The sequence below is a fragment of the Suillus subalutaceus genome, assembly GCF_016647625.1.
Source record: "Suillus subalutaceus strain FC151 chromosome Unknown DFJ58scaffold_62, whole genome shotgun sequence".
NCBI lineage: Eukaryota > Fungi > Basidiomycota > Agaricomycetes > Boletales > Suillaceae > Suillus > Suillus subalutaceus.
The window spans coordinates 213,411-237,094 of NW_024540311.1; the positions used below are offsets into that span (position 1 = coordinate 213,411).

General features: G+C 47.7%; 7 protein-coding genes across 7 annotated transcripts; 5 read left to right on the top strand and 2 right to left on the bottom strand.

Moving 5' to 3' along the window:
* Positions 1-1,132: 1,132 nt before the first annotated feature.
* On the top strand, positions 1,133-2,835 carry DFJ58DRAFT_661359 (kinase-like domain-containing protein; the record flags this gene model as incomplete). Its single annotated transcript, XM_041382209.1, has 6 exons — positions 1,133-1,936; positions 1,994-2,093; positions 2,214-2,290; positions 2,355-2,371; positions 2,430-2,655; positions 2,725-2,835. The coding sequence occupies 6 exons, from the start codon at positions 1,133-1,135 to the stop codon at positions 2,833-2,835; spliced, it is 1,335 nt and encodes a 444-aa protein (XP_041243289.1).
* A 1,906-nt stretch (positions 2,836-4,741) lies between these two features.
* Positions 4,742-7,015, top strand: DFJ58DRAFT_703995 (uncharacterized protein; the record flags this gene model as incomplete). The annotated part of the gene is made up of 2 exons (XM_041383667.1): positions 4,742-4,863; positions 4,923-7,015. Exon 2 carries the CDS (start codon positions 4,937-4,939, stop codon positions 7,013-7,015), a length of 2,079 nt encoding a protein of 692 aa, XP_041243290.1. The 5' UTR covers positions 4,742-4,863; positions 4,923-4,936.
* Positions 7,016-7,047: 32 nt separating this feature from the next.
* Positions 7,048-7,396, top strand: DFJ58DRAFT_791789 (uncharacterized protein). The gene is made up of 2 exons (XM_041390329.1): positions 7,048-7,241; positions 7,302-7,396. Exons 1-2 carry the CDS (start codon positions 7,082-7,084, stop codon positions 7,307-7,309), a joined length of 168 nt encoding a protein of 55 aa, XP_041243291.1. The 5' UTR covers positions 7,048-7,081; the 3' UTR covers positions 7,310-7,396.
* A 1,480-nt stretch (positions 7,397-8,876) lies between these two features.
* DFJ58DRAFT_746182 (uncharacterized protein) lies at positions 8,877-10,478 on the top strand (the record flags this gene model as incomplete). Its single annotated transcript, XM_041387443.1, has 5 exons — positions 8,877-9,131; positions 9,182-9,231; positions 9,264-9,498; positions 9,545-10,215; positions 10,289-10,478. 5 exons carry the CDS (start codon positions 8,877-8,879, stop codon positions 10,476-10,478), a joined length of 1,401 nt encoding a protein of 466 aa, XP_041243292.1.
* A 342-nt stretch (positions 10,479-10,820) lies between these two features.
* Positions 10,821-13,420, top strand: DFJ58DRAFT_417384 (uncharacterized protein). Its single transcript, XM_041380293.1, has 2 exons — positions 10,821-10,945; positions 11,005-13,420. Exons 1-2 carry the CDS (start codon positions 10,894-10,896, stop codon positions 13,065-13,067), a joined length of 2,115 nt encoding a protein of 704 aa, XP_041243293.1. The 5' UTR covers positions 10,821-10,893; the 3' UTR covers positions 13,068-13,420.
* A 1,367-nt stretch (positions 13,421-14,787) lies between these two features.
* DFJ58DRAFT_661340 (uncharacterized protein) lies at positions 14,788-15,315 on the bottom strand (the record flags this gene model as incomplete). The annotated part of the gene is made up of 1 exon (XM_041382206.1): positions 14,788-15,315. One exon carries the CDS (start codon positions 15,313-15,315, stop codon positions 14,788-14,790), a length of 528 nt encoding a protein of 175 aa, XP_041243294.1.
* A 4,016-nt stretch (positions 15,316-19,331) lies between these two features.
* DFJ58DRAFT_716637 (uncharacterized protein) lies at positions 19,332-19,870 on the bottom strand (the record flags this gene model as incomplete). The annotated part of the gene is made up of 3 exons (XM_041384243.1): positions 19,332-19,466; positions 19,557-19,686; positions 19,740-19,870. 3 exons carry the CDS (start codon positions 19,868-19,870, stop codon positions 19,332-19,334), a joined length of 396 nt encoding a protein of 131 aa, XP_041243295.1.
* Positions 19,871-23,684: the final 3,814 nt, after the last annotated feature.

Consider the following 23,684-nt stretch of genomic DNA (forward strand, 5'->3'; position numbering starts at 1 on the left):
ATCTTCCTCACGACCATTACCATCGCTATCACTGTCGCCATTGACATCAACATCACGTTCTCCATCAACATCATCTCGTCCATCAACACCCTCATCTTCGAAATCCGACTCTCCTAGTACTTCTGCAGCTACGTCGACGCCGTCCACCTCTCCTTCTCCGTCTGCCCCTTCACATTCTCCTTCTGAATCGACACAGAGCGTGCCTTCGCCATCAACTTCAAGCTTACTCTCGCCGCCAAGTTCAAGCATGCTCACTCCTACGCAACCAACTTCAAGTATGCTCTCTCCAACCCCAACACAAACTCTCCCGACTCTCCCAGATGTGTCATTTGGAGCGGATATAACGCTCGGGGCTCCGCTACGTGTTATGGTGCCGAAGTCATCTGCACCTGGAAAGAGCGTGCCGTCTACGCCGACGACTAGGAACACACCATCGCCTACATCGACCCGAAATGTACCACGTACGCCGATGAGAGAACTTCCGCCTGTGCCTCCTGAAGAGGTAGAGGTTGATCATAGTATTGGTCCTGTGTTACCGGATATTTCGTTGGGACCTAACGTCTCTTCGCTTGGTGTTGGGTTGGACCTCTCTTCAGTTGGAGTTGGGTTGGATGTTTCTGGTGGACCGAAGATCCCCAGTACAAAAAACACAGACCTCACGAAACCCTCATCGCCTCTGGCTTGTAGACCGGGAATCAAGGTTGCTGTGTCCTCGCAGTCGCCTACCAGCATGACGTTGTCATCGAGGATTTCGGGTGGGGATTCTTCGAGAGGAGAGGATGTTGGTAACTTGATGGCAGGTGATCCTGGTTCTCCTTCGATGACAGGTTCTCCTACGACGGGCGCTTCAACAACAAGCAACCGCAGTCCACCTTCAACCACAAGTGACCTCAATTCCTCTACAACCCTCCTCCCCTTACGACCCGCAGGCGACCGCGACTCCGGCATGTCGACGATGACAGTTACACCCGTTACGATCGTGAGCGTGAGCGGAGCCGTGGCTATCACGTTGGCAACAGCTAGTGTCGTTGACTCTGATTCTGTGTCGTTGAGTGCTGTTGAGCCTACAGATGATGCAGGGAGCGAGACAGAAGACGGCGCGTCCGCTGTGTTGGACTCGGATGACACATCCATGGTGCTAGGTTCAGATAGTGTGTCCATAGCGCTAGACTCAGATCCTGCATGGCCAGAACCCCCTCTCACGCCCGACCTCGACACGACCCCACGTCAATCCACGCGTTTCCGTGCAACTTCCCTCCGTGTACAGGGTTCTCCTCATAGTTCGCATTTCAGCAGTGATACGGGCTCCACTACCGAAAGCGCCCCCCTCGTCACGCCCAGGTTGCACGTACCGCCTTCGCCGCTCCGGGATAAGAGTTTCGCGCCTGAAGCTGCGCTTCTCACATCAACCACCGATACGTTTGGAGTTGGAGGGCGGGACAGTGATAGCGACGAAGAGTTCACGCTCTCTCTCCCAAAAGCATACTCCCAATCCCAATCGCAGCGCTTACCAGGATGGATCGCAGATGCGGTCTCCCCCCTCTCCGAATTCATGATCGACGTCGATCCCCAAGAATATTTTGCGGACCTCCAAGAGATCGCAGAAGGCGAGAGCGGCTCCGTATACGCCGCACGTCTTGTCTGTCCCCCTAACACGCTCTCTTTACCCCCCGGAACAACGCACGTAGCCATAAAAACCATCGCAATTCATCCAGCTGTATCTCCGAAGCTCCAAGATCTGAGCCACGAGATGGAGCTGATGCGCGGGGTACACCACGACCACGTATTGCGCATGGACGCGTTTTATGTGAATTTGGTGGATGATTCGGTGTGGATACGGATGGAGCTGATGGAGAGGAGCTTGGCAGATGTTGTGGGGCTTGTTGGGGAGGGGTTGTCGTTGCAGGAGAGGATGATTGCGCGGTTTGCTAGTGATGTGAGTCTTTCGTTTCGTTGTGCGTGGATGGATGTTGACCGATGAATGGATGAACAGGTCCTACTTGCGCTTGAATACCTCCAAAAACACTATATAGCCCACCGAGACGTCCGTTCTGACAACCTCCTTTTAAACGCGAGTGGAATCGTAAAAGTTGGTAAGTGACTCCTTTATATGCTCGATTGTCTACTCCGATCATCACTTGTTTTGTTGCCATCTTTTTTGTTGTTGGGGAAGATATGATATGCTGATTCCATTTCGATTGTGTGATACACAGCTGATTTCTCGAATGCTGTGCGTGTGACAAGAAATTCTCCGATGTGTTCTGGGGCCGTGGGCGTCATCTACTGGCAGGTGCGTTTTATGATGTTTTTTGTCCTTCGTGTATGTTGATGGTGTTCATGTCCATGTTTTGTAGGCTCCAGAGATGCGAGTGTGAGTGCATTCATTCCTTTTTCTCATTAGGAATGTCGTCTCATTCTTGTTATCACAGTGGAGCGTACAATGCGCTCAAAGTCGACATCTGGTCTCTAGGTGCGACGGTATGGGAACTAGCACAAACAGAACCGCCCTTTTCAGACGTCCAAGACCCGCGACAAATCGGTGTTCAGTGGCCGCCTCTACGTCAACCAGAGCTTTACTCGCGCGGGTTTCATGAGTTTTTGAAGTTATGTTCGAGGCCGTATGGGTCGAGGCCGAATCCTAATGAGTTGGTGAACGTGCGTTTGTTCTCTTCTGTGATTTTGACTCGACTCTCATGCCATTGCGATTTTGGATTTGACTTGTAGACACCTTTCATCCGCAACGCATGCGGCCGAGCGGTGAACGTCCAACTCTTATCACAGTGCAGAGCTATTGAAGAGCATATGTTGCAAAGGGAGAGTGGTGGGGAGTCGTGACGAGTAGATGAACGGACGGACGGATGGACGATTTGTTTATGTTTTTGCTGGCGCTGTGTCATTCCTTTCATAACTATCTATCATATCGCTATCTATACCCCCAAAGTCATTACTTATTTCATCAGATCTGACGGGGTTTTTACATATCATGATGCTATGGCTTTGTTTGTGATTTGAGTGATGGGTGACGCATTGATGGGCGAGTGAATGATTAATGATGGGATTTCTAGGCCGAGTCGGATGAGTGATGCGGAGGCTTGGGTTTGATCATTATTGCAATTTGTAGTAGTTCATATACGGTGACCATGAGCGTAGAGCAGCCAATGAGGCTTTGAATCGAAATAGTTACGAGTCATTGGGCACTGCCGTAGGCTGATATATAGTGGTGCTTCCTGTTGAAAAATCAAGTCTTTGGCCCGGGTCCGCGCGGTGATGTAGTTCATGATGATAGATCCATGCCACGTACTGTGAATTTGGCATGATCAGATTAAGGGCGCTTCAAGTGATCCTGAAATGACAATTCCTGTGCATTCCAAGAGATTGGGATATTGCTGATGTGACGGTCCGTCGTCTGCAAGATCTCGATCTGGAATTACCAACTGACAAACTAGAAGCCATAGCGACAAAGACGACGGAGAGGAGGACGAGGAAACAAGGGAACAAGACAAAGGAGACTTGAACTTGCTCGATTCCGAGTCATGTTGGGCGGCCCGTGTGAAGCCGCTGTGATTTTTTCACACGGGCATTTTTTGGACTAGCTCTCTTCTGTGGACGGTTGAGCTAGATCCTGCCGTCCTTCGTGTTTCAATTGTCTTGCCTCTGGCTTAGATTCCCTTGGTACGCACTAGTTTCTACCGCCACTGGTGTCTTCAGAGTCCAGGGCTTCCTCGTTTGTCACATCCTGTGGCCTGACGGCAACCTTACCTGTTCTCTTGGATTCTCTAGTATGTCCCTGTTAATCAAATGACAGCATCTCCGAGCTAGGGACGAGGGCCCAGGCATGGGATGCAAGGTTTCGAACGCAATTTTGAGTGGCGCATCAAACCAAATATTTGCGTCTTTCTATATGCTACTACGTTGGACTCGCTGATCTTTTAGCTCGTCATAGTAGCCGTCCTACTCCGAGTCGCTGTCATACTTAATTCCTTTATACTCGCGGTTCCGGTTTCAGGCCTCTGCACTGTTCGTCTTGTCACGTCTTACATTCTCGTTCGGTTCCAGGACGGACAGCAGACACGGTGACACCAGTTTTGAGCGCGTCTGCTGTCAGCCATGTCTTCCTGTGCCTTGGATGGATTTCAAATTTCGTTGAAGCCAGCCCTGTCTGCCTACTTGTCACCTATCAACAGCGCCCATACAGCGCCCATCTATGTCTCTTGGAGATTTGTCTGATGCGGCCCCTTGTACCCTTCATCGTCGTGTTCGCTCCAGAACAAGGTGCCCGCGAGAGAGTTACATGCCCTCCGATTGGCGCCCATGAGCCCTGAAAGGCCGAGATCAACACCGTAATTTGATCCTCGAGAGCTGTGATCCTCCTGTGCTGAAAAACCGCGAAATTTTAACTCTCTGTTGTTTGACTCTATGCACTGGCATCATAATATCTTGGCGTTCCAACTGACAACAAAACGTTCCTGGTTCTGGAAGCCGTGCCATGCAGCAACTACACATCTCAGTAGTGGGATTTAAAGCCTCTGTACTCTGAGTCTCGTAAAAAAACATCAAAAGCATTAGGGTAGTTTCTTTTAGGCATGGTTTATCAAAGCTCTGATTGGAATCCTACTACCCCGAGTCCATCGGCAATTTAACTTCTCTCCTTTATTCTCATCAAAAAAAAAATCCCTCCAATCGAAAGGTTGGTATAATTCATCCGTAATCGATCTACTTACGAGATCCGTGTTCCGTCTACAGCATTCTAGGTGCATACTATGTATGTTGTTGACCCTGGGGAATCGTCTCCAGGTACTTCCTGGAAGCTTTAAAATGTCCGTACAGAAAACTGATACAATGTTCCTCTCACCTCTGCCCACGGTAAGCTCTGTGTTCGCTTTATCGTTCAATATTTCTTGACCGACATTGTTATTGTCCAGCTATCAAACTGAAGATGAATTTTGTATCGACAACCACTAATCCGAAAAAACCCCAGTGCTATAGCAGTCAGCTCAAGCCCTTTTACCACGGAACAGCATCGCGATACACTAGCCCCTCTAGCGGAAAATGCAAGCGCCTAGTTGTGCAGTCCGTGAATCCCAGCTTGGCAAGTGATTGGAACGAGGACGACGTTCGATCGAACGCGCCACTATCCACTCAGCTTGCTGGTCGGTTGACCAGGATGATGTTCAACCCGTCCAACGAAACATTTTTGTGGTTGTTCATCTGGCTCTTCTATATCATCACACTGTTGTCTCCATCCAGGGGGCCTGCGTTCAGCCATTACTACAAGCCGTATTTGATGCGGTTTGTTGGCCAACTGTGGACTGCACGCTCACCAAGGGAATACTCTCTACGGGCACGAGCAGCAGATGAAGATGATGGACGCGTCCGGCGTGTTACCCACGCCCTCTACCCCCGCTTCCTCGTTGTATATGATGAAAACAGAAGAGATTGGTCAAGAATCGATGCCGAGGCAGTAGTGAGGCGAAAATCATATGTCGCTGTCACCTACTGCTATGACGATGTGATAAATTCTGGAAGCATGGAGGCGCTCATAGAGCGGGTGCGGAATGCTACCTTGGATCAAGGTTTTAACGCGTACTGGCTAGATCTCGAGTGCTTATTCGAGGATCCCGTGCAAAAGGCCCAAGACCTTTATCGCATGTCAGATGTCTACCGACTCGCCTCCTTCACACTCATCATACTCTCCGACGAGAGCGCTTGGCCCGCTTGGGGCGCCCGCGTTTGGACCCTGCCGGAAGCTCTCCTCAGTCGCGAGCTGCGATACCTGGCTGGAAACAGCGCAGTCACCCCCATCAGTCTCATCCAAATCGCCTCTTTAGCTTACTCGCACCACGATGAAGAATCCCATATTATCAACTCTTATGCCCTCGGGAAGGATCCGCTCGAGAGGTTAGAGCGCAATCTCCAACTAAAAGAAGCAATATGGCGCCGACAAAGCTCCTCCTCTCAACTTACGAGTGAGGAGGGAAGTTCTCAGGGGAGATATCGCGCAGAAAAGGTCTACGCGCTCATGGGATTTTTCGAGCATCGCATTCTCCCAAATGCCGAGGAGACAGAGTTGCAAGCGCTTGCGCGCTTGTTTATGGCGAATGACAACGACCGCATTGCTGATCGCATGATCTCGATGTTCCCCAGAGATCGAAGAGGTATAGATCAATGGTACACCAAAGAAGACGAATATGGTGCCAAGCTTTGGGACATCGAGCCCGCTGTACAGGTCATCGGGATTACATCCAATGGTTCCCTTGTGTTGGATGGCTGCCGGGCGGCAGCGATTAGGTGGAAGAATTTTCCGTCCGTCGCATTTGCTACGAGGCGTTCTATCCGACGTATTGTGGCACATGCATTGCCATTCGTGACCTTGATCCTCTTTTTCACGAGTTGCACCATGATTTCTATCGGAAACCAGACCGCCTCTACTAGCGCATATGGAACTTCCTCGGGAACTTCACCCCTAGTTGCAGGCGGCGGCGTCCTGCTTGCTTTCTCACTTATTCTGCTGATATTTGCGCCAATCTTCACTACTTATGCACACTCTGGACGAGTCGTCCTTGCTCGTCCATGGCTAATCGGAGTCAAAGGAGTCGTCTCTGCGCAGGAAGCCTCCGAATATCTCTATGGACGTCAGATTGGGGATGTTCGTCGCACCCTTTACACTCCTTCAGGTTCACCTTTGGCGAGACCAAGAGAAGGTGATTCCAAGTTCCGCGAGGGCCACGTTTCGCAGTACAATGAGGCCCTCGCAGCCCCACCATTTGACCCTATTGAAGGCCACATGTTCACCCTCGTCGACACCATCTCAGGTACGATCTACTATTTCCGTGCGCACAGGCCTCCTACGGTCTGTCTTTTTACTGGATCAGAGGGTGGACAAGGGAGGTTTGTCCTGGCCAGCGAGGAATGCAGCAATAGCGAGCTGCGACGTGAGACGGTGCTCCGCATGCCGAGTTTCATCTCTGCTTACATGCACACTTCTGATTGGGTTGCTCTGGGTGGTAAGCCTTAAGTTCGGTACAGGCAATGACAGTTTGCATCATTGTTACTCTGCTATTTTATCGACACTTTCATTTCTATGGCGCATTTCTCTTCTCCTTTCCTATTTCCTTGTATTCTTATTTTTATTTTCACAATACATACCAAGTATGCTAATTGGTTCCTCACGGAACGTCCGTTCCTTGTTCCCTTTCTTTCACTCTGGTCTGTTGTCTATTGTCTATTTAATATTTGTTTGTCTAATTGTATAGATAAATCAGTAGTTCTTGCTTTCGCGTCAAATGGACGAGGACACACACATATATAGTACCATGGGTGCTTTGTTTCAGGCCGTGCTAAAATTTCAGAAATCGTGATGTGTTTGTAACAGTAAGTACACACGGGATCCAAATTCGGTCTATAGGCCATTACCAAGCACTTAGTTCTCGTGACTCACATCCTGCAGCCGTCTCTCCCAGAATCCATTTTTGTTCATTCACCGCTTTTGTTTACCTGTTGAGCTAGACAAATAAAGGGTCCTGCCTATTACGATACTTTGTCGGGTGAGATACCCCAGAATGGCACTGCGCAACTTATTCGGCACTGTCTTCGGACACCATTCTCACCATGGTTGGAAACCGCCGTCACATTCCAGCAGCCATAAAGCAAAAATGGGTCACTATGTCTGCCCAAATGTCATTCAAGGCTATAGCACAAGTCACTAACACGAGCCACTGAACTATCAACGTTGTGAGTTCTTCGGCTTTCTCGTCTCGCAGGCTCTGTTGTCAGAAGGTCCTTGGAAGGCGGTCGTCCTCGTCTGCTCTGTGCAGTAGATGTATCGGTGGGTGAAATAGGCCAGTAGTGTTCAATTACCCTAATCAAAGTCAAACATTCGAGAAGACGAGAAAGCCGTCGCGCTAATGACCAGGTTTCTAGCCCTGAGCAGATCATGTTGAAACCTGCGAGTACTAACGCTGAGCTCATGCCGTCATGATCAGTATCAGAGATGATGTTAAACATACCATGATGAGTCGGTGATAAATAGTCATAGCGGCAGTGGGCTCAGAGGGGTGTCAGACGCAGCGTCAAACGAGCTGCATACCGTATCATACAAGGTGCACAGTCCAGTGCCATTCTGGGATATTTCGCCCGACCAAGTATCATATGGCAGTGGTACCGCCCCCAAGAATCATGGATGAAAATACACCAATGTACAGTGTAAACGAACAGCACAAGGGACCAGTGCAGGTACTGGAATTGGACTGAGGGAAGGAGTTCACAGCACATGAGTACATACAGGAGCTCGGAAAAGTGGAAAATGAATCATTGGACACAAGAAGTAACGAGAATAAGGTGCATGTCCAACATCAAACACAACGACGTGGTGTGGAATACAGCAGAGAAAACATATGACCTTGATCAGGCAGAGTGGTGGCCCGGTGGCGAGCCACCGCCTCGGGGCCAGGTGAAATTGACGCGGTCCTGCCGCGCCGGGAGTCTGACGCGGCTTATGTGACGCGGCCCCGTCACAAATCCTTACAGATTATGTTCAAACTTCAAACACTATCTTATGTCGCTCGAAATGAATTCCAAACACTTTGAATCCTCGCTAATGATCAACATATGAATGTCCATCTGCGTACAGGTCCTGGAATGCTGTATTCACCTCTTACCAATTTTACAGTGCTTGTTCTCCGTGTTCGTACTACTTGGGAATGTTCTGTGCATCTTGTGTTTGTATTGTATTTTCTCTAATAATTCATCCAACCTTTGTTTTCAGACAGCAGTGTGAAGTATTGTATCACTGTGTCAAGTTTCGATCCCACCTTATCAGTTCTGGCAGCCTCTCTACTCTGGAGTCTGTACTACTACATCAAGCCCCCAACCATGCCATGTCAAGCTTCAGTCAGGCTGGTCAAGCACTGCTCACACTACGACAAGTTCTCCCCAACATCTTTGCAGCCTCCGTACTAATGCAAACCTCCACACTTACCTATGCCACGTCAAGGCCCACTTGCATGCCGCGTCACAGGCGCGTCAAGCAAGTTGTGCCGCGTCAGACCTCACCCGAATCTCCATCCGAAAGCAGCATTTTATTGCGATGGATGCTCAACACAGCAGTCAAAAGCCGTGCCGCCGACTCACAAGTGAGTTTGTACAGCTGTACCACTTGCATAGACTGACTTCTGTGGCTTAGGAGCAGCAGGAAAGCCACAAGCAAGAAGAAAATGGCTCCGCTTCACACGCGTCTGATGTTTGTCTTTTGACTTCACTTGTAGTGCAGGCAAAGGGGCTCTTGCTCGTCTTGGCAAGTATTGGTATCATGTGCGGCTGATTCAGTCCCATGAGACTGCTAGTCTCCCTAGTACTGCACGCAACCGAGTGCGCTGGCAGGTGGTTTGGTGGCGCGGTTGCAAATTCCCATCCAGTCTCGGATCACCTCCTAGTGATGTCGAGCAAGGAGATCTCGTGGACGAACTCTGGCAGGACCAATCTAAGAGGCGTGAGATTCGCGTGAGTGTCATTGACTGGTTATGTACTTAGTCCTATTAACATGAAGTATTGTGTAGCTCGGAGAATGGGTCCACTCTTGGATACCTCTCGCGAAGAAGACTTGATTCAAAACTTTATGTCAGCACAACCATCGAAAGAATTGGATGACATTCTACGACCTCATATTGCTTCGCTTCAGAAGCTCCTTGATAGTCCTGACTTGAGCCAGTGTGGTGCGGAGGCATATCCTGTGATAGACTACATCTTGCGGTCGGGGAGGAACCTAGATGGTGTGGGTGCATACAGCATACCATTTTGTGGCGACATCTCATCTCACGAGTATGCAAAAATCGCATGTTGGTTTGCTGAGAACATTCCTGGTGCCTCCAGTCAATTCGAAAAATGGCTTGGTGGCATGCCTTTAGCGCACGCTTTCACTCTCGTTGCTCATCGAAAGGCTGGTTATTTCAAAAAACGCGAATGGAACAATAGCGCGCTTTTGAAGATGGCTTGGGATGATCTCATGGTAAGCTATCCTGCCGACAGTTTCGTGGCTGACGTAGACCTTGAGTGTCTGACCACACTAGAAGCATGGATGTTCGAGGATTCCGAAGAAGCAGGACTTGCAGGCAACTGGCAGTGGAGTTTGGATGCTGGTCAATATCACAGGCGGTGGGACGTATCAACATTCCTACTGAGAGGGTTCTGGGCAGAGATTACAGCGAGAGTGAACTTGAAGTAAGGAAAATATTACCTGCTCTGTTCAATAGGTCTCTAACCGGTGTGATTGACAGCGCGGTCCTTTATTCAGCAATAACTCTGATGCCACGTCTGCAGACGAGTTGTCCGACGTTGTAGCTCCTTCGCTGCCGGCTGAAGAAGATATTGCGCCCGTGAAACGTCGCCCTTCACTGCCAGCTGAAGAATGCGCATCAGTTAAGCGTCGACCGTGCTTCAAAGAGGGTCCAGAGAGGGAGGAAAAGAAAATAGTCATTGGCTGATGCGATTAGTAGTATGTGTCCTTAATGTAGAACACTGGCGCGGCAGGACCGCGTCAAATTAGCTACGCCCGCCGCCACGACATCCACGCACAGCTCTCTCCAAAGGGCCCCCACGCATCGAGGTATAGGTGCCTGAGGATTTGGATCTGACAAAAACCCTCCTCCCACATTCATGGGAAGTCGGGGAAAACGTCTCTGATTTTAGAAGCCATGCTATACAACAACTGCCCATCTCAGCATGTGTTATGGATCCTGACAAACCGTCTCTAGGCACCTCCTGGAAGCTTTAAAGTGACCGTATAGAAAGCTGATGCTATCATATCCCTCTCGCCTCCGCCCACAGTAAGCTCTGTGTTCGCTTTATCGTTTAATATTCTTTGACCGACGTTGCTATTATCGGGCCATTAAGCTGAAGATGAATTATGCCACTGATGAGACATACTATATCCCTCTCACCTCTGCCCACAGTAAGCTCTGTGTTCGCTTTATCGTTTAATAATCTTTGACCGACATTGCTATTATCCAGCCATTCAACCGAAGATGAATCATGTCACTGATAAGAAACCCCGGTGCTATAACAGTCAGCTCAAGCCCTTTTATCATGGAAAAAATTTGCGATACACTAGTCCCTCTAGCGGAAAATGCAAGCACCTTGCTGTGCAGTCCGTGAAACCCAGCTCGACAAGTGACTGGACCGAGTGCGCTGTTCATTCGAACGTGCCAGCATCCACTCAGCTTGCTGGTCGGCTGACCAGGATGATATTCAACCCAACTGGCGAAACATTTTTCTGGTTATTCATCTGGCTCTGTTATATCATCACATTGTGCGTTCCATCGAGAGGGCCTGCGTTCACCCATTATTACAAGCCGTATTTGATGCGGTTTGTTGGCCAACTGTGGGCTGCACGCTCACCAATGGAATACTCTCTACGGGCACGAGCAGCAGATGAAGATGATGGACACGTCCAACATGTCACCCACGCCCTCTACCCCCGCTTCCTTGTTGTATATGACGAAAACAGAAGAGCTTGGGAAAGAGTCGATGCTGAGGCAGTAGTGAGGCGAAAACCATATGTCGCTGTCACCTACTGCTATGCCGATGTGATAAATTCTGGAAGCATGGAGGCGCTCATAGAGCGGGTGCGGAATGCTACCTTGGATCAAGGTTTTGATGCATACTGGCTAGATCTCGAGTGCTTATTCGAGGATCCCGTGCAAAAAGCCCAAGACCTTTATCGCATGTCAGATGTCTACCGACTCGCCTCCTTCACACTCATCATACTCTCCGACGAGAGCGCTTGGCCCGCTTGGGGCGCCCGCGTTTGGACCCTGCCAGAAGCTCTCCTCAGTCGCGAGCTGCGATACCTGGCTGGAAACAATGCAGTAACCCCCATCAGTCTCATCCAAATCGCCTCTTTAGCTTACTCGCACCACGATGAAGAATCCCATATTATCAACTCTTATGCCCTCGGGAAGGATCCGCTCGAGAGGTTAGAGCGCAATCTCCAACTAAAAGAAGCAATATGGCGCCGACAAAGCTCCTCCTCTCAACTTACGAGTGAGGAGGGAAGTTCTCAGGGGAGATATCGCGCAGAAAAGGTCTACGCGCTCATGGGATTTTTCGAGCATCGCATTCTCCCAAATGCCGAGGAGACAGAGTTGCAAGCGCTTGCGCGCTTGTTTATGGCGAATGACAACGACCGCATCACTGATCGCATGATCTCAATGTTTCCAAGAGATCGAAGAGGTATAGATCAATGGTACACCAAAGAAGACGAATATGGTGCCAAGCTTTGGGACATCGAGCCCGCTGTACAGGTCATTGGCATTACAACCAATGGTTCTCTTGTGTTGGATGGCTGCCGGGCGGCAGCGATTAGGTGGAAGAATTTTCCATCTGTCGCGTATGCTACGAGGCGCACTATCCGACGTATTCTGGCACATGCACTGCCATACGTGGCCCTGTTCCTCTTAATAATAGGTTGCTACATGATTTTAATCGGAATGAAGACCGCCTCTGCCAAAGTCCCCGGAATCGTCGTGCTTGCTTTCTCACTCATTCTGTTGATATCTGCGCCAGTCTTCACAACTTATGCGCACTCTGGACGAGTCGTCCTTGCTCAGCCATGGCTTATCGGAGTCAAAGGAGTCATCTCTGCGCAGGAAGCCTCCGACCGCCTGTATGGATATCAGATTGGGGATTCTCGTCGCACCCTTTACACTCCTTCAGGATCGCCTTTGGCAAGACCAACAGAAAGTGATTCCGAGTTCCGCGAAGGCCACGTTTCGCAGTACAATGAGGCCCTCGCAGCCCCACCCTTTGACCCTATTGAAGGTCACATGTTCACCCTCGTCGACACTATCTCGGGCACGATCTACTATTTCCGTGCGCATAGACCTCCCACGGTCTGTCTTTTTGCTGGTTCGGAGGGTGGGCAAGGGAGGTTTGTCCTGGCCAGCGAGGAATGCAGCAGTAGCGAGCTGCGACGTGAGACGGTGCTCCGCATGCCGAGTTTAATCTCTGCTTACATGCACACTTCTGATTGGGTTGCTCTGGGTGGTAAGCCTTCAAGCCGGTCCAAGCAATGATTTGCATCATTGTTACTCTGCTTTTATCAACGCCCTCATTTCTTTTCTCTTTTCGAGCTCCTTTCTTATTTCCTTTGTGTTTTCATTTTTATTTTCACAATATCCGAGCGATCCATCCGTCTTCGGACGTTTTCTACCGTGAATTACAATAAGAGACATTTGTACACTACGTTTGCTATTGTCTTTCTCTCTTCTTTCTTGCAAATAGCGTTCGAATGTCTCGCCGACATCGTACTCTTAAAACTGCGGTGTATCAAGTTGTCGGTAACCTCTTTTGTACAAATTCTGTTTGACTCCTATCGACTCAATTCTTCCAACATGTCTCTTGACGACTACACATCCAGCGCGAGCACCCTTACTCTATTAGATGACCATGCATTCAAAAGCGATCTTCTTACCATGATGAGTGACACTGAGCCGCACAGGTGCCAAAATTCCAGAAATTGTGATGTGTTTGTAACAGCAAGTAGTATATGCGGGATTCAAATTCGGAGTCTATGGGCCACTGCAGGCGTCTATTTCTTATATATCTTGCTCATGTCGAATCTCGATCACCCACCAAAGTTTTCTTCTACAGTCAAGTCAGTCGTCGATCGGTAATTGAAAACTGACTCTCGTCTACTGAGCTCTGTTGATCAAAGGTACCAGATGGAGATTAGCGTTCGAGCCTGCGGTACTAATGTGTTGCAACTTGCATCCACTGGCATGTGCATGCCACTAGTGCTGGTTGAAACTTCCAAGATATATCGACAACTTGATATACTTATTTACGATGCCCTTGGTCTCAACTCTCGTGACCGAGTCACATCTGCAGCCAGTCTTGAGTTCCCCGTGGGCCACTAGACTCTGTGCATGCAGCCGTCTCTCCCATTATGCCATGGGTGTGCGACAAATCTACTGTAGAGCTACGACACTAGGTTCGTCACAGGTCACAGCCCTTGACGAATCGAATCTATTTGGTGTGACCGTCACATGAATTTTGGCGGGACGAAGCTAATTTGTGACATTCGGAAAAAACATAGGAAAAACATAGGTTGTGCACTAATGGGACCAAAAATCATTATACATCGAATTTGTGATGCGTCTATGCTTTCCACGCCCATAATCAACCGTCGGAACACTGTTCGAGCCACCTTCCACATCTTCAGCGGCAATGCCACCCACATCATAGACTTCGGAGTGGCTTGCACACGAAAGTCCACCATCTGCATTGATATGGCAGTCAGAATGGACCTGTTCACCCCCGGAAGCCATATGGTCAAGAAGTGCATCCATTGGCACGTCACACAATCACGAAGCAGCGGCATGTCAGATGGTTGCAAGCGGCAAAGCACCCGCAGGCAAATCTATTTGGGTGTGGTCACAGGTCACATGGTCATTCGAACCAGTGACACTGAGTGTGACATAATCACACGCTGCATGTGACGAAGCTAGTGTCGTAGCTCTACAGTACGTCTGTCTGGATCCCAGGCCTGGCTGCCTCTACATCAGGAAATCACGCATTTCCTTTTCTAGCTTTTGTCACGCTTTTTTACGAGACCTGTTACTAATCTTCGCTTTTTCTCACTTGTGCTTTGGACATGAAAAGTTCGTGCGATTGAATTAAGCAAGCACGCTAAAATGAGTGAAAAAGCAAGAAAAAGCGGAAAAGCAAGAAAAAGCAAGAAGTTCGAAAAGAGTATGTCAACATAGAAAAAGGTGAGCCATGTAGTCTAAAGCACTACCAAGCTATCTCAAAGGCATGATGATCCGCATATTTGTTCACGTAGAATAGGTTGAATATATCGAGAACATGATAAGATTGAATTGACGAGGGGAGCGGTTCAGTACCATAGACCGGAATAAGATGTGCGGAATGAAAAATAGCCTCCACGTGAATCACTGCATAGTGTGCGTGGTTACCATCAGAAGATGGTGACACTACCCACATTCCGGTGTCTTCATCTGGCGCATCGTCGATTCGGTTGAACCACCGGATGACCGCGCATGGATAGTACTGACATCTAAGTCGAAAGGAAAAAAAAAACGTGAGTACCTGACCTATGTCCATGCCCCGCATTCCGGGAATATTCGGGTCAGTAATAACAAACACGCAATCCTTGCGCGCATGTCTGTTCCTCCATTTGGGGGACATGCGAATGTGCTCGCGTTTCATCCCTCCAACTCCACTCAGGTCGCTTGGTGCAAAAAAAGTCGAAACTGCGGAGTGGAAAACTTGTATCCTTCCGTCGTAGCGAGGGCAGTCCATAATACCTGAGGGGATTTGTGCAGGGTCCTTGTCTGGGTACAGCTGCTCAATAAGGAATTGTTGAACAAGTTCAGCCAAATTGGGGATGTTGAGCTCATTAGCGAGTGCAGGAATGTTTTGTGGGTGCTTTTTCCCCTCTGTTCATAATGATACTTAGTATATCAAGGTTATACAAATGAAAAAAAAGACATACAAGATGTTTGAGCAAGTTCTACGTGCGCAAGGACCGAAGTGGGTGTGTCAATATCCTCGGAGTCAGCGCTGACATTGGCGTTGAGTACACTGGCACTTTGGATTGTGCTGGGCAGCTCAGAGTCTGTATTGGTCTGCTCTTCCGCATTGGTAGGTGCAGGATGAGCAGACTCTCCATCTGGTTCTTGTAACAAAGGTCAAATGATTGAATGACGAACAAAGTAAAAATGAATTACATACCGACTGCCGCAAGAATAGATGATAAACACGTACCCGGTGTCTTAATAACTGAGGGTCTTATATGAAAACGTGTAAGAATGTAATGACACCACAATTACACTGGATAAGACTTCTTGCCAGTCCTCGATTAACACAGTCTACGACTTTTCTTCTTTCGTAGTAGATAATGTGTGAGTTCTTGGGAGGCTCGCTAAACCAATCAGTTAGATTAACTTAGCCGGAGCTCTATTATCTCTGATTGAAACTATGGGATTGTCTAGGATATACCGTCTAGACACTTGAACTGGTTTCCTGAATATACGGTTAACTGTTGAGAAGCTGGTCTCAAATGTGACTACGTGGACCAAAGCTTGTGTTGGTCAATATACAAATACCTGGTGAGAACGCTGGTCTCACAAATAACAACAAATGACAAATAGAAAACAATGACAAATAACAACAATGACCAAAGCTCGTGTTGGTCAGTATACAAATACCTGGTGAGAACGCTGGTCTCACAAATAACAATGGTGACCAAAGCTCGTGTTGGTCAGTAAACACTACGTGGTGAGAACACTGGTCTCACAAAACTGGGTTTCTATCGCGAGAAACTTACGTAATCTCAAGGGAAACACTTTCCCTGCACTTGTCTGGACAGTTCTTACAAAGGAAATGGGCTTTGTAAGCAGCAATTTGTTCAGACTGAAGCTTCTTAGGTGAGAGTTCAATTTGCTCAAGTGGGAGTTCTTGAATGCAACAAGTGGGAGATCTATTTTTTTGGGGGAGAATGGGCTCTCCTTATATACATTTTGTGTGGGAATATTATGTAAGTAAAAAGGTGATGTAATGACTTCAGAATGTGAGAAGAATATTCCAAAAACTGGAGCAGAATGTTCTAGCAGGTGCAAAAGAACATTCCAGAATATTCATGGTGGGATAATGACATCATTCTGAGTCACTATGAGTCACTATGAGTCATTATGAGTCATTGGAATGTTCTAGCAAATTCCATGGAACATGACATCATTATGACATCACTATGATATCATATCTTTCAACCAAAATACCTGCAGGAGTGTAGGTGAAGTCCTATGACATCATTATGACATCATACCTTGTAGGTACAATTTTAAGAAGCATCTGATTAGTCAGAGCATCCTAATAGAAAAGTAAAGTAAAGAAACACTAGAGAAAACAACTCAGAAATAATGGAACAAATAATAGTACACAATACGCGGGCTTTTTAGATAGGTTTTTGTTAGGCTTTGAACTTTTCTCTATGGGTTTCTCTAGCCAAAGTGAATAAGCCAAATGAAAGGCAATACCTTAACCTTCATTTTGCTTCTCATATCAACTAGGTCATTATGTGATTCCCATCTCACATATGACTTTTCTTCAAAACATGGTGGATTCATGAATCACTGAGGGAAAACTGAAACTATTGGACCAAGGTTTGATACCAAGGTATGGGTTGACTAGTCTGAGGACTAAGCTAACAGACTTTGTCTTTTAGGGGGATACCTAGTAGTCATGTCCATGCATGATTCCCAAATCATGCAGGACATCCGCGGGGCAGTGAAATCACAACTGTCCCCAGTTGTGTGCTCAATCATGCATAATGGTGGTGAATAAATAAAATCATGAAATGGAATATGGGCACCAAATGTGGGTCAGGAAGAAGCTGTCAAGTACCTTGTCAAAATATATAGATTTTTGGCTCCATGATCATGTAAGCTTATCTTCTGATAAGGTCCATGCTCACAGATCTTTTTCTTTAGTAGTCATATCTCTCTAAGTTCATGCAAACATATGTACTATATGATGCATGTCCATAGAATATGGGTGGGTGGGATGGGTTAAAATAAGTCAATCACTTTCTATGACTGACTCATCTTCTGTTGATACATTGGCACTTGACAGGGATATGTCATCATCTTCCTCTTCAAGGGGATCTGCTAGTGATGGTAATAATGATAAATCTCTTGAGATATAAGGTACAAGTCTAAATGCAGCTACACCACGTTTTGATAAGACACCATTCATTTCTCTTAAGACATAAGATCCACCCTTGGTTTGTCTTTCTACAACAAAAGGGCCTAGATAATGGAGTTTGGTTTTGCGATTGAGTTCTTTCTCAATCCTTGTATTGCATACAAGGACTAAGTCTCCTTTTTGGAAAGCTTCGCAATGCATTCGTAGATGAAACTTGTGTTCAAATTGAGCTTTAGACTTGAACCGGGCCTTTTTCAAGGTCTTTGCAGCACGGTCTAAGTCTTCCTGCCGTCTTTCAATCTGGCGGATACGTAGGGATAAGAAATCTGCTGGATCCATATTAGCATGGAATCCTTCTACCATGAAGGTTGCTTCTGTTAGGTCAAATGGTAGAACGGGATGAACTCCATGTAACAAATAGAAGGGGGACCATCCAGTCACACAACTGGTGGTTATGTTTTCTGCAAACAATGCCTGCCTTACTTTCTCAGGCCATTTTGCAATATTCTTTCCACAACTTTTTACTATAGCTTCTCTGATATTGAAATGCCCTCTTTCAACAACTCCATTAGCTTGGGAATTGTAAGGGGAAATCTGGACATGGGGAATATCAACACGCATGAGGAGTTGTTCAAATGCTCCTCTAACTTCGGGTCCATTGTCAGTCACTACTTGACCAATGGCTCCATATCTGCAATACAAATCTTCCCAGAAAAACTTTGCCATAGCTTTGGCAGATGGGTTTCGTAATGCTCTTCCTTCAACATAGCGGGATAAATCATCCCTAGCGAGTACAAGATTTTTGTGGCCTGCAGCTGAAGGCATCTTCATAATATCCACATAGATCTTGACAAATATAGTCGCAGGGGTAGAAACAGTAATGGGGATGTGCATTTTCTTTACACTTCTTGCTTGACAATCATGACAAGATTTGATACCAAGGTATGGGTTGACTAGTCTGAGGACTAAGCTAACAGACTTTGTCTTTTAGGGGGATACCTAGTAGTCATGTCCATGCATGATTCCCAAATCATGCAGGACACTGAGAGCATTCTGCGAGTGCGAAAATCCACGCGTAATGCTGCCAGCTTATCTAGACGCTGATTAGTTAGCAGCATCTGACCTAAAGCATTGTACTGGCTAGACCGCCTCCAAGGCTCCTTGACGGCCTTAATGTGCTTCGACTCTGTAATAGAGGAGCACAGGCCGTTCGGAGCACCGAACAGTCGAATGAGGTAGATATAGTGAGTCATGGCATGTTGTCGGGGAAGCGAGAAGGTTAGGACTGTTCCAGTAGTCTTGAAAATCTCCCAATATTGGTGAAAACGAGTGGGGGGCGTCTTGGATGGCATCGAGTGACTTCTCAGTGATTACATTGCGGCGGACAAGGTAACAGAATTTGAGAAAGGCACGGAACGTACGCACAACATCCACAGGGACGTAACCTTCGATGGCTGGCAAGTACACCTTCATAAGAGCCTTTGAATCGTCACCAGTCCACTTTTTGAAATGACGTCCTTGAGGAAATCTACGAAGTCTGGGGAATGGAGGAACTGCTGCAATTCTATGAAAAGTTAATCGTAAATAAAAGATTATGGTGTGTAAACGCACCATCAGTCAATGTCATCTAGAATTATGTTAGCCTGCGTCTTTCCGTGTGTGTGTAGTAGATATTTCTCCACCCAAGTAACTAAATGGTCCTTATATGCCCCCTTGATAATCTGATGGAGAAGATCAGGGGCGAGGAGCTCGTGGATGTCAGCGCGGGGAAATCGTTTGTAAATGGCTGAATATAAGAATCAATTCTAAGCACAAATGAGACTGAACAACTGAAGTACCACAAGCACGCTAACAACACCATAATCTTTCCACAGTGTATCAAAATCGCACTCCTCAATGAGTGCATCTGCATGAATTCGTGAACGAAGGAGGCTGATTTCATCGAGGTCATCACAATGGGCAAGACACCTAGAAGTATCTCAATATAACAATAGATACAATCCGTACTTAGAAAAACTCACTTGGCACACCAATTTCGAACGATGCATGCCAGCAACACCTGTTCCTCGTAGTCCGCGATATATGGCCCAAGTCCATATATGACGCGGTGATAGTGGCCGTCCCCAAAACGAACAATCTCAGGTGTCGTCATAGCCGGCTTCAGGTTCTTAAGGATGAATGAGAGAGACGAGTGAAAAATTTGACGCCGGAAGCTTCGAAAATCTGATGTCTCAGCATGTTGCTTCGTTGCTTTGCAGCAGGTAAGGACAATACTAAGATGTGAACATGTGAACACGTACTTTTTGGCATTGCGAGAAATCCCACCACAGCAACAGCGTTGCAGTGTGCACGGCGAACGGTATTCCGGATGTTCCCAATAGATGCATATAGAGGGTAGTTGTCATATACCATATATCCGGTTACAGATCCGATGATCTGGATCTCAGATCCGATCCAGATCCGATGAACATATCCGTCGTCCGGTCCACAGATCCGCTTTGATTCTTATTTCATTTCCTGTTCATATAACTCTAACTATCGTTCATCTCCTTTCGGTATTCCTGTACACCGGTATACCGGTTATCCTTTACTTCCGCTTTGCTTACTGATCCGCTATGCTTACTGATCCGCTACACTTACGAATCCGCTTTTACTTGTACTTCATTCCCGGTTCATGATTCGTGATCCATCCAACTTACCAATACGCTCCACTTAGACTTTGCTTATACTTTCGTACATAGCCTCGCACCTTTGCTTATTGATCATTCCGTTAGCTATCCGTAGTATATAAACCTTTGTATATGCGCTGTAGTAGATCAGTTCGAATATCATCTTAGATTGCACTCATTCCGTCTGGACTCTGAGTCCCTCCGTTATCCATCCGGACTTGAGTACGCTACTCTTGTCAACTCCGAGACTTAGGATAGATTCCTATAGTCTACATATCCGCCTCTGTCTTCGGACAGTCCTCACCCGTTAGTTTCTAGTCCGGATCCGATCCGGATTGGCCGTTACTCTATATACGCGATACTTTAGCTCTCTGAAATAAGGGGCAAGACTCGGGAAAGGGGCACAGCGCACGAGCTGAGGCCGAAGCCCTTCGGATCCGATACTACTTGAGTATGGTCTTAACAGTATATTCGAACTCATACCTTTCCGAGTTACTTAACATCTATCATGCCTCCTACCAAGACACAAACAACTCTGCACGCGGTCGGACTAACCTCCCTCCGTCGTGATCCAACACCTATAGTCAACACCTTCACCAGTTTCTCTCAGCGCCGTGTTAGCGCCCACGGAACCGCTCAAACCATATCCGAACTCCTTAATCGTCGACACCCGGAAACCCCAACACGCACTCCTGCCGTAGGACCTCCGGACGATGATGATCCCGATGATGGTGATGATGATTTCCCTGGTAATCCACCCGATGATAACGGTGGTGATCCGGATGATGATCCGGATGTTGAGGATGATGAAAATGACGGTCTAAACCCACAAGACCGCGTTATGCTTCGACTCTCAGAAGCCATCGATAACCTTGCTCGCAATAATCGTCGCGCGCCCGCATCCGAAGATTCTAGAGTCAAGGTCCGAGAACCGGATACCTTCGACGGATCCGAACCACGGAAGCTCCGTGCGTTCTTTGTCCAGTGTGAGCTTAACTTCCAGAGCAAGCCTAAGGCTTTCCGTACCGGAAGGGCTAAAGTCAACTTCGCCCAATCCTACCTTAAGGGTATGGCCCTTGAATGGTTTGAACCGGATCTCCTGTCCGATGATTCGGACGACCATCCGGATTGGATGGATGACTATTCCGTGTTCATGCTTGAACTCCAAGCCAACTTCGGGCCTCATGACCCATCCGGTGATGCAGAAATGCAGCTCGAACAGCTCCACATGCGCGATGGACAGCGCATCAACAAGTACTGTTGTGGAATTCCAGCGTCTTGCTTCACAGGTTCGTGGCTGGGGCGACGGAGCCTTACGACGCCAATTCTACAACGGACTCCCGGCCCGTATCAAGGATGAAATCAGTCGCATGGGTAAACCCTCTACTCTTTCCGAATACAAAGTCCTCGCTCAGACTATCGACGCCCGATACTGGGAACGGAAGGGAGAGATCTCTCGAGAAGCTAAACCCACTTCATCCACTACCCCTAAGCAATCCGCTTCTGACCGGACGAACTCCAATACGTCCGGATCCGGAAATCACAAATCCGGAAACTCCCATGATCAGAAGTCTACAAAGCCATCCGCGTCCTTCAAACTCGTCCGCTCCTAAGGTTCCGGATCTTACTTCCAAGCTGGGTAAGGACGGAAAGTTAACGTCCGAAGAGCGGCAGAGAAGGATGGACAAGAAACTCTGCTTATTCTGTGGTGGACCCGGCCATACTGCTCGGGAATGCACCAAGTCTACTTCGCGTGCTGCCAAAGGCCGCGCTGCAGTAGTCGCTCCGGAAGTCAAACCGGATGTCTCTACTGAGACAAAAAAATAGTCCGCGACTCTCCTAGCTCCATGCAGGAAGAGGGTCGCGTTGACTCTGCCTGCACAAAGGAGTTAAGACTCAACGCTGTCGCGCTCTCGGATCCGACTTCCCTCTGTCCATATGTTTCACTTCCGTTACTTCCATCCGTATCCGAATTTCCAGCTCTTGTAGATTGTGGTTCTTCTCATTGTTTCATAGATACTGCGTTCATCCGAAAACACAAAATCCCTACAAATCCGATACCTACGATTCCGCTCCGCTTGTTTGATGGTACTTGTAATAATACTATTTCCGAAGCTATAGATTTGTCCGTCCGCTTTCCGTCCGGTGTAGTCACCTCTGATACGTTCTACGTTACCCCTTTGGATTCATCTTGTTTTATCGTTCTTGTTAAGACCATACTCAAGTAGTATCGGATCCGAAGGGCTTCGGCCTCAGCTCGTGCGCTGTGCCCCTTTCCCGAGTCTTGCCCCTTATTTCAGAGAGCTAAAGTATCGCGTCTAGTGAAACGGATATGTATTGCAATGGATCCGTTAAGACTTCCGGATATCGAACGTATAGAGTAACGGCCAATCCGGATCGGATCCGGACTAGAAACTAACGGGTGAGGACTGTCCGAAGACAGAGGCGGATATGTAGACTATAGGAATCTATCCTAAGTCTCGGAGTAGACAAGAGTAGCGTACTCAAGTCCGGATGGATAACGGAGGGACTCAGAGTCCAGACGGAATGAGTGCAATCTAAGATGATATTCGAACTGATCTACTACAGCGCATATACAAAGGTTTATATACTACGGATAGCTAACGGAATGATCAATAAGCAAAGGTGCGAGGCTATGTACGAAAGTATAAGCAAAGTAAGTAAAAGCGGATTCGTAAGCATAGCGGATCAGTAAGCAAAGCGGAAGTAAAGGATAACCGGTATACCGGTGTACAGGAATACCGAAAGGAGATGAACGATAGTTAGAGTTATATGAACAGGAAATGAAATAAGAATCAAAGCGGATCTGTGGACCGGACGATGGATATGTTCATCGGATCTGGATCGGATCTGGATCGGATCTGAGATCCAGATCATCGGATCTGTAACCGGATATATGGTATATGACAGTTCTTGGATATAGCTGGCTCACCCGACACAATCCGTTGATTGACTGGGTTTGGGCAGCATCGAATTCCGGACGACATCTCATGGAATGCCATCGACCCCTCCGACGTCACTTCCGTCCTCGGATATCCCTCCTCCGACGGAAACCATACCTCCTCCGACTACATCCGTACCCTCCGCTGATAACACTGTTCCTAATATATCCCTAATCAATGCAGTTGCCTTTTGCCGGGCCTGCAAGTTAGAAGGATCGGTCCAGTTCAGTATATACCTTCGACCATCCGGTGTCGATCTCCGATCCGCTTCTCTATCGTCCGATCCTCCGGATCTATCCAAAATTCCTTCGGACTATCACGAGTTTGCGGATGT

Excerpts from the sequence above, each read along its gene's own strand:
- DFJ58DRAFT_791789 (XM_041390329.1), top strand. The coding sequence starts at position 7,082 with ATGGCGCATTTCTCTTCTCCTTTCCTATTTCCTTGTATTCTTATTTTT.
- DFJ58DRAFT_417384 (XM_041380293.1), top strand. The coding sequence starts at position 10,894 with ATGAATTATGCCACTGATGAGACATACTATATCCCTCTCACCTCTGCC. Across the intron at positions 10,946-11,004 it reads CCCTCTCACCTCTGCCCACA|CCATTCAACCGAAGATGAAT; the intron begins GTAAGCTCTGTG and ends GCTATTATCCAG.